Source organism: Bison bison, unplaced genomic scaffold (genome assembly GCF_000754665.1).
Source record: "Bison bison bison isolate TAMUID 2011002044 unplaced genomic scaffold, Bison_UMD1.0 scf7180017864072, whole genome shotgun sequence".
Classification (NCBI taxonomy): Eukaryota; Metazoa; Chordata; class Mammalia; order Artiodactyla; family Bovidae; genus Bison; species Bison bison.
The window spans coordinates 10,739,472-10,749,317 of NW_011494644.1; the positions used below are offsets into that span (position 1 = coordinate 10,739,472).

General features: G+C 52.5%; 1 protein-coding gene across 1 annotated transcript in view; it reads left to right on the forward strand.

Moving 5' to 3' along the window:
* Window positions 1–118: 118 nt before the first annotated feature.
* The window catches only part of RABEP2 (rabaptin, RAB GTPase binding effector protein 2), a gene marked incomplete at its 5' end in the record, with an annotated part of 11,757 nt that continues 2,029 nt past the window's right edge, over window positions 119–9,846 (forward strand). Inside the window, 7 exons of the mRNA XM_010837430.1 lie at window positions 119–344; window positions 2,522–2,679; window positions 5,302–5,412; window positions 5,500–5,847; window positions 6,977–7,072; window positions 7,162–7,260; window positions 8,386–8,541. Of these exons, the coding sequence (XP_010835732.1) occupies window positions 119–344; window positions 2,522–2,679; window positions 5,302–5,412; window positions 5,500–5,847; window positions 6,977–7,072; window positions 7,162–7,260; window positions 8,386–8,541 (1,194 nt within the window). The remainder of the gene's footprint in view (window positions 345–2,521; window positions 2,680–5,301; window positions 5,413–5,499; window positions 5,848–6,976; window positions 7,073–7,161; window positions 7,261–8,385; window positions 8,542–9,846) is intronic.

Genomic DNA, 9,846 nt, shown 5'->3' on the forward strand with positions numbered 1-9,846 from the left:
TGAGCAGGGCGGGGTTAGGTAAAGGTGCAGGGACCTTGGCTGTAGTACTAAGTTGCAGCACTTGAGGATTTGATACCTTGGGAATATTGGGAATCAGAGTGATGAGAAAAGAGGCTGATCCCTGTGCTCCACAGCGCTGGACATCCAGCCCCAGGAGGGGGCAAAAGTTGAGGCTGAGTCCGGGGAGCTCGAGCGGCTTCGGGCTGAGCTAGCAGGCGCCCTGGCAGAAATGGAAACCATGAAGGCTGTGGCCGAGGTGAGCGAGAGCACGAAAGCCGAGGCTGTGGCGGCGGTGCAGCGGCAATGCCAAGAGGAGGTGGCCTCGCTGCAAGCCATCCTGAAAGGTGAGGCAGGTGGTCCTCCCAGCCTCCCTCGGCCCCATAACGGGGAGTGCATGACAAGAAAGGGGTCATGACCTACACCCATGGGGTAGTTTGGCAGGACTGCCTAGCACAGGCAGGCTCGGGACTCCGAGGAAGAAGCAGAAGAAGCGTGCTTTTTTAATTTGCATAGAACCCCAGCCTGGGCTCCAGCAGCACCTCTGTCAGTTCCAGCTAAGTTTAGCTCAGAAGGCTACCTCTTCCCTGGCCTCATGTCATTTCTGGTCCCTCACTAATGACTGATCAACCCTGAAAGTGAGCAGTTTCTCAGTTCCCCGAGAACTCGTTTGAGTCTTTGGCCTTCAGACTCAACCCTGGGCCTCATCTCTGTAAATCTCATTATCTGATTTCCTTGCTTCCCCAAGCAGCCCTACATCCTCTGCTTCCATGGCCACCGCTATAGTAAAGCTCTCTGTCTGCTCCTGCATATTGTTGCCTCAGCCTTCTTAAAAGTCTCCCTCCATAGTCTGGCCTTGACCTTGGCTTCCAGATTAAACTTCTTACAATTCCCATCCCACCATGCCATTTCCCTTTCTAATGACCACTCCTGGCTCCAGACTTCTCTGGGCCCATATTTCTTACATTTTAGGCATCCGTGTCCCATCTGTGCAACGTGGTTGTCTCCTTGTATGACTTACCTTGTAATCTACTTGATGTTTGTTCTTCAAATAGATCCACTTTTTAAAAACTTACACACATCTATTTTAAAGGGAACTTCCTATCTGTCTAAGAAACTGTGTCTTAAATAATAATGATAACCAACATTTATTGAGTGCCAGGCTTCACTGGTGGCTCAGATGGTCGAGAGTCTGCCTGCAATACAGGAGACCTGGGTTTGATTCCTGGGTTGGAAAGATCCCCTGCAGGATGGGATAGCAGTCCACTCCAGTATTCTTGCCTGGAAAATTCCATGGACAGAGAAGCCTGATGGGGTAGAGTCTGTGGGTTCCCATAGTCGGCCACAACGGAGCGACTGACACTTTCACTGAACTAAATACTTGATGAATATTTAATCTTCATCAGCTATGGGGTCACACAGAGTCGGACACAACTGAAGTGACTTAGCAGCAGCAGTAGCAGCAGCAGCAGGAACTGTTATCCATCTCCGTTTTACAGAGGAAGCTCTGAGGCTCAGAGAGGTTAGATAACTTGCCTAAGATTATATAGCTGGAAAGGAGAAGATTTGAACCCTGGCAGCCTGACAACAGAACCTTTACTTCTGATGTTAGTACGTGTTAAAATAAGTAACTATGCAAATGAAAAATGACCATGTTCCACTCAACATCACCTTTAACTCCCACTGACCTGTTAAGATGAATTCTAAATCCCAGCATGGCATTCTGCATCTTCACTGCTGTTCTTCCAGTGTCCACTATGCCCCAGCCACACCATCCACTTTCTCACCCGTGAGCCTTTGCGCCTGTTACTTAATTAATGTGTCCTTTCTGTCCTTCACCGCTTGCTGGTGTCTCTCCTGGCCAGGCAGGCAGAGCGAGGGTCTCCTTCTTCTGGGACCCCCAAGCCCAGGAGTGGTCCTCTCACAAGCTCTTCTCAGACTGCTTTGTAACTTTCCACGGCTGTCTTTCTCATTGGACTGTGGGCTCCTGGTGTCAGGGTTTGTGTTTGATTAATTTCTCTATTTCCAGAGCCCAGTTCAGAGTCTGGTCCAGAATGAATATTTATCACTATTATTAGATATTGCTTATTATTCTTATGTATTAGTAGCAACAGATAGCCTATCTTTAGCATTTATTATGTACCAGGAAGAGGGTTAAAGCCCTTCCCGATATCATGTCATTTGATTCTATAACAAGCCAGCAGGGTTATCATTAGCTGAGGACATTATGCAGAGAGGCAAATTGCCCAGGACCTTGCTGTGCTGTGCTCAGTTGCTCAGTCATATCCAACTCTTTGCGACCCCATGCACTGTAGCCCGCCAGGCTCCTCTGTCCATGGGGATTTTTCAGGCACGAATACTGGAGTAGGTTGCCATCTTCTCAGTCCAACTGCAAAGCCTCCTGTCATCACCACTCTAGTAAATTGCCTTGCAGAGAGCAGCAGTGATGGAAAGCTCCCTGTTCGCCCCCAGGTAGGGCTGACGTACTGACCCTCCCTCTCCTCTGCCCTTCCTGCCCTGCCAGACTCCATCAGCAGCTATGAAGCCCAGATCACGTCTCTGAAGCAGGAGCGGCAGCAGCAGCAGCAGGACTGTGAGGAGAAGGAGCGGGAGCTGGGGCGCCTGAAGCAGCTGCTGTCTCGGGCTCACCCCCTGGATTCCTTGGAGAAGCAGATGGAAAAGGTTGGGGTTGGGATAGTCTACTTGCCCCCTCCCCGGGGACTTGAGAAGATGTTGAGGCAGCCAAAGGTGACCTTGGGGCACAGGGTTTGTTGATGTCCCACTGCCATGTCACTGGGAGCAGGGCACTCAGCAATAATTCTAGGTGCTAACCCTGTACTCAGCATGGGAAAATTGGGACTTCTCTGGTTGTCCAGTCGTTAAGACTCCTTGCTTTCACTGCAGGGGCCACAGACTCATTCCCTGCTCGGGGAACTAAGATCCAGCATGCTGTGTGGCATGACTCAGAAAAGTTAAGTCATGTGTGGGGGGCGGCTAACATTTAAGGATACCTCTTACGCACTAGGTACTGTGGACAGACTCAGTGTCCCCAGTCTTTCCCGTGAAAGACAGGTCCATTAGATCCATTTAACAGATGAGTAAGGTGAGGCTCAAAGACGTTTAGTCATTCTTGCCAGGTTATGCGCATAAAAAGGAGCAGATCTGGGACTTTCCTGGTGGTCCAGAGGTTAAGAATGCTCCTCCTGCCAATGCAGGGGACACGGGTTTGATCCCTGGTCCCAGAAGATTCCGTATGCTGCGGAGTAGCTAAGCCCGTGTGCTACAGTTACTGAAACCCAAGAGCCCTAGAGCCCTTGCTCCACAACGAGAGAACCCACCACAATGAGAAGCCCACGCACCATAACTAGAGGGTAGCCCCTCCTCGCTGCAACTGGAGAAAGCCCATATGCAGCAAGGAGGACCCAGCACAGTCAAAAAAACAAAGGAGCAGATCTGGGACTTTAAAATCTAGGCAGGCTAGTTCTAAAGCTTTATTCTTAATCTCTATGGCATACCATCACTTTTATTCCTGCTGTCATAAACAATCATAGGAAACACAGATTACCAAACTCTTCACCTTTCAGGGCAAGTTCACATCTTCCCTCATTTGAACCTCACAGCTGCCCTGTGAGGTAGGTACTTACCTCACATTATGCATGAAGAATGTGAGGCTCACCTTATATGTGAGGCTCAGGGAGATGGAGTAAATCTCCTGGTGAGAAGGACAAAGATCTAAACAGGAGCCCAAGAAAGGAAGGCTTCCAACCCACCATTTGCCTGCAGAGGCTGCCACTATACTCGGATTCCGAGTGTTCCTCAGGGAGTGGTTGCGCAGGGTGGTGAAAGAGAAGGCTCTGCTAAATTAAATCTGCCAGGTACGGTGGAAAGAAGCACAGGCCCAGAGTCAGGAAGTTCCGATCCTGGCCCTGCATCCAGCCGTCATTCATCCACTGTGCGGGCATCTGCAGAGCATGTACTTCAGGCCTCCAGATGGGATTGGAGGTGTTTTGTGTGGGCCACACAGGCTTACCCTACCTGCTGGCAGTGTTCACATAAGAGATTTGGAGGTTTGCACTGAGCTTGTCTAAGATGGGTTTTTGAATTACTCAAGAGGCAGAAATTGTATGAATTGGAAGAGGATAGATGACTGGCCAGTTTCTGCCTTGGACAACTGGGTGGATAGCAGGGTCATTGTTGACCTGGTGCTAACGAGAGGAGAAATGGCAGTGTGAGGTGGTTTAGATTGGCTGTACAAGGACAGAAGAGCCTGTCCAACACCCAAGTTGAGGTGTCCAGAGGCTGTTGACTGTACAAGTTCAACAGAATCCCAAACCTGAAAAGAGAGCAAAAGAAGCAGCCAGCAATATGGTGGTGACAGGAGTGTGGGGAGACATAACAGGTAGGACAAAGTTTGAAAACCCAAATCAACAGTGGCTTAAACGAGGTAGAAATTTATTTTTCTTGGGCTTTCCTGATAGCTCAGTTGGTAAAGAATCCACCTGCAATGCAGAGACCCTGGTTCGATTCCTATGTCTGGAAGATCTGCTGGAGAAGGGATAGGCTACCCACTCCAGTATTCTCGCCTGGAGAATTCCATGAACTATATAGTCCATGGGGTCACAAAGAGTCAGACACGACTTTCACTTTTCACTTTTATTTTTATTAGAGTTCAGAAGTAGACATTCTAGGACTGATGTAGCAGCTCAACAAGTCATTAGGAACTCAGGCTCCTCCTATGTTGCTGTTATGCCATAGGTAGCGTACTGCCTCATGATCCAGCATGACTGCTTGAGCGCCAGCCATCACGTCTGCATTGTAGCCAGCCAGAAGGAGGAGGAAGAGGAGTAAATACAGCCTTTCCCCCTGAGGGGTTGACCTGGAAGTTACACCCAGCACATCTGCCTACATCTCATTAGCTGAAACTTAGTCATATGACCATGCTTAGTTACAGGGAAGCTGAGAAATGTAGATGGTATTCTAGGATTCAGGTCACGAGCCCAGCTAAAAATGTGAGGCTCTATGATTTAAAAAGGGGACACATGATATTGGGGGAGAAAAGTATGTCACTCTACAAGTGGGCAACAGGAAGGTGGTTGTGACTTTAGCCACCTACCATGTGACCTGGGGTAAGCCTTGTAACTGCTCTGAGCATCTGTGTTTCTGTCTCTAAAATGGGGGTGATAGCACGTGCCTGGGAGGATTAGAAGAGCTGATGTGCTTGGAGGGAAAGCTCTGGACAGGCCTGAGGCTCCTGCAGTCGGGAAGACTGCCTGTCACTGCCCAACGCCCCTTCCCCTTCCCCAGGCCCACGAGGACTCGGAGAAGCTGCGGGAGATCGTGCTGCCCATGGAGCAGGAGATCGAGGAGCTGAAGGCGAAACTGCTGAGGGCGGAGGAGCTGATCCAAGAGATCCAGGTGAGGGGGTGGCCAGGGGGCACTGAGGGAGGCAGGGGCGCTGCAGGACCCCAGCCCCTCAGCCTCTTCCCTGCCCCATCTCCCTAGAGACGGCCCCGGCATCCCCCTTCCCTGCACGGCTCCACGGAGTTGCTCCTGTCCCGGGACCCATCTCCCCCGCTGGAGCCTCTTGAGGAGCTGAGTGAGGATGGGGGCCCAGCGGCTGAGGCCTTCGCCCACAACTGTGACGACAGCGCCTCCATCTCCTCCTTCTCCCTTGGTGGGGGGGCCAGCGGCAGCGCCTCCCTGCCCCGCAGCCGCCAGGGCTTGAGCCCCGAGCAGGAGGAGACAGCCTCTCTGGTGTCCACGGGCACCCTGGTCCCCGAAGGCATCTACCTGCCCCCTCCTGGTTACCAGCTGGTCCCAGACAACCAGTGGGAGCAGCTGCAGTTGGAGGTGAGTGGAGAGGGCAGGGCGGGCTGCCAACACACATGCATCTATCCATCCATCTCTCCCTTCAAGTCCTGACTGAGCTAGAGCCGGGCATCCTGCAGTGAAGAAGAAAACTACTCTCTTGGAGCTTCCTCTAGTGAGGGAGCCAGGCCCAGACAGACACACGGGCCCATGAGGAAGACAGCGTCACAGGGTGAGACTCCCACCACAGAACTCAACAGGGCTGTGGAGGGACTTCCATGATTGTCCAGTGATGAAGATACCGCCTTCCAATGCAGGGGCCACAGGTTCGATCCCTGGTCAGGGAGCTAAGATTCCATATGCCTTGCAGCTAAAAACCCAGAACATGGAAACAGCAGAAGTAACATTATACAAATTCAATAAAGACTTTAAAAATGATCAACATACAAAAAAAAAAAATCTTAAAAAAAAATTAGGATTATGAGGTAGAGACTGGCAGGGCAGGAGATCTTCCTAGCTGGCAAGAGAGGTGCTTTCTGAAGATCAGAGACCAAAGGATCTGCAGGTTCCAAGGCCCAGAGGATGGACATACCGTGGTGTGTCTGAGGAGCTGGAAGGCTGCCAAGGAGGGGAAGAGAGATGAGGTCAGAAAGGCAGGCAGGGGCCACAGGAGGTCGGCCTCGGCTTCTGGGCCAGCCATGAAGTTTGTGTTTCAGACCAAGAGCTGTGGGAAGCGTCTGTGGGGTTTAAGGCAGGGAAAGGCCTGCTCTACTTTGAGCTCATCATGGGTCACTGGGCTCTCTGGGTGAGAATGGATTATAATCGGGGGGAGGGGCAAGGGGAGAAGCAAGGTGGCTGCTTGGAAGGGTGGCGCTTGATGTAGTTTAGAGGAAGGTGGTGACTGGGGCCGTGGTCCCAGGAGGTGGCGGCCGAGATGGAGACCAGTGGATTTGGAATTCATTCTGGAGGCTGCCGGGCAGGGCCTGCTGGTGGTCTGGACCCGGGTAGTGGAAGACAGAGAAGAGTCAACGTCCGTTCCTGAGCTTTCAGCTGGAATGACTGGGTGGATGCTGGTGCTACCCAGGGAGATGCAGGAGGCAAGGCGTGAGAGGCCTGGAGAGGAGGGAGGCCTCCCCTTGGCCGTCGAGCCTGAGGCCGGGATCTATGGCAGGGGCGGCAGCTGCAGAAGGACCTGGAGAGCGTCAGCCGGGAGCGGGACGAGCTGCAGGAGGGCCTGAGACGGAGCAATGAGGACTGCGCCAAGCAGGTGGGTTTGGCCTCAGCTCCAGCCCCGGGGGCCTCTACTCCCGGCTTCCTTCTGGCCCCGCCTCACCCTCGCCTCACCTCCACCCACAGATGCAAGTCCTCCTGGCTCAGGTCCAGAACTCAGAGCAGCTGCTGCGGACCCTGCAGGGAACCGTGAGCCAGGCGCAGGAGCGCGTTCAGCTGCAGATGGTGAGGGCTGCGGGGCCAGGGAAGCCAGAAGAGGAGTGGGAGGGGAATTGGTTGAGGCCCATGTGGAAGGTCAAGACACCTGTCCTACAGCCCTCCCCCTCCCCGATCCGCTCTGGCTTCGCCCTGGAGTTGGTACCAGGCAGATAAGAGGGCTTCCAGGGCACCCAGTACCTCATTTAGACAGAGCCCACCACACACTCAGTGATCTTTAAGCTAATCCCACAAGCCCAGAGCCTCAGCGTTGACGTGTTGAAATTGAGATAATGGGTCCTAGCTTGCAGAGTCATGAGGATGAAAAGCAGAGATTGCAAAATCAGATGCTTTTTGAGACAAGAGAGGCAAATGATTGAACCAGGTCTGGTGTATGGCCAGAAGGAGCAGCAGGCAAACGGAGACCCTGTAAAGGTCTCTTCATTTGTCAAGAGAAGCCAGATCCAGATATTTGTGTGTAGTCTCCCAGGTTTTAAAGTTGTGGTTTAGTCGTTCAGTCATGTCCAACTCTTTGCGACCCCATAGACTGCAGCACACCAGGCTTCCCTGTCCTTCATTGTCTCCTGGAGTTTGCTCAAACTCATATCCATCAAGTCGGTGATGCCATCGAACCATCTCATCCTCTGTCATCCCCTTCTCCTCCTGCCTTCAATCTTTCCCAGCATCAGGGTCTTTTCTAATGAGTCAGCTCTTTGCATCAGGTGGCCAAAGTATTGGAGCTTCAGCTTCATCATCAGTCCTTCCAATGAATATCCAGGGACCACATAAAACAACCAGTGTGGCTTGTGGCTGGCACCGTGTGGCCCCCAAAACATCCGAGGAGGCTGGAGAAAGAGCTTGAGGGTCTTCCAGGTGGTCCAGTGGTTAGGACTCCATGCTTCCACTGCAAGGGGAACCAGGGGTTCCATCCATGCTTGGGGAACTAAGATCCCTGAAGCAAACAAGGGAAAAAAAAAAAAATAATGAGCTTGGGAGCCAAAGACGCTTACTGAAGGGTGTTTCTTCCTTTCTCGGCTGAGAAGGAGGGCGTGGGCTTCCTGGTTCTCCTTCCAGTGTCTGGGAGGAGGGCTCAGGGTCTGGCCTCACAGGAGACGCCGATCCCCTCATCGCCTCGTCCTAACTGTCCACCCCCAGGCAGAGCTGGCCAACTCCCACAAGTGCCTGAGCCACGAGGTAAAGCGCCTGACGGAGGAGAACCAAGGGCTCCGCGCTGAGCAGCCGTCGTCCTCAGTCCCCCGGGTCCTGGAGCAGGATGAGGGCTGGGAGGAGTCGCTGCCCAGCTCACTGCCGGTAAGGGGGGTGTGGCCCTTCCTCTCCATGCGCAGCGAAGCACTGGCCTGCGGCCAGGGGACGCAGGGACAGACTCAGGCTGCTGTATCAGCTGCATCACTGTGGTCAACTCATGCGGCTTTGCTAAGACTCAGTTTCCTCCTCTGCAAAATGGGGCCACACCCCTTCCCAGCATTGGCACGGAGAGAAAATGAGTTAACAGAACGCTTGACATGAAGAGGGGCTTCCCCGGTGGCTCAGAAGGTAAAGAATCTGCCCGTAATGCAGGCAGGCTACAGTCCATGGGGTCACAAAAGGTCGGACACAACTGAGCGACTAACACTTTCACTTTGACACAAAGGAAGCAGTCATTTGGCTGTTATTTTTACTTTATCAATTCTTTTGGCCACACAGAACAAGCCTGTATGCTAAGTCACTTCAGTCACGTCCAGCTCTTTAGGACCCTATGGGCTGTAACTCAGTAGGCCCTTCTGTCCATGGGATTCTGCAGGCAAGAATACTGGCGTGAGTTGCCATGCTCTCCTCCAAGGGATCTTCCCGTCTCAGGGATCAAACCGATGTCTCTTAGGTCTCCTGCCCTGGCAGGAGAGTTCTTTACCACTAGTGCCACCTGGGAAGCCCACCAGCATGCAGGACCTTAATTCCCCACCCAGAGACTGAACCTGCGCCTCCTGCGATGGAAGTACCACTTCTGAAGCCCTGGACCACCAAGGGAAGTCCCTGACTTATTTTTAAGTGACTGGAGATCCACAAAATTGAATTCATCGGAATCTTTGGTTTGTTGAAAGCTATCATTGATCCGTGCATGGCCTCCGTCCATCAGTTGACTTTATTAAGAATATGAACATCACCTGGAACCCTTGCCCACCCTGAGAACTATGACTGACATCTCCTTACGTGCGACCCCGCCCCACATTCCTTGGCTCTGCTTCTGCCGTCCCCAGCTTTATCATTCCTTTGCCTTCTTTGGTGTCATTTTTATTATTGGGTTGGCCTAAAGAGTCGTTCTGGTTTTTCCATAACAGCGCCCAGAAAAACCCGAATGAATGTTTTGGCTAACCCAACACACATGCATGTCTGCCTAAACTGTGGAGTGCTCACAACTTTAGTTGTTTCTGAGCATTACAAGAGCTCCAAGTCTTGCTCTGGGTAATCTGGAACTTGCACTCAACTCCACTCCCGAGGGTCCTCCTACCTGGGCTTGTGCTGCAGGAAGCAGCCATCCAAGGGTGTGTGTGTCCACCCTCCCCACCATCCCCTTTGAGTCCCTGGCCCCCAGGGCCTCTGCCCCTCCTCCCCCCCCCC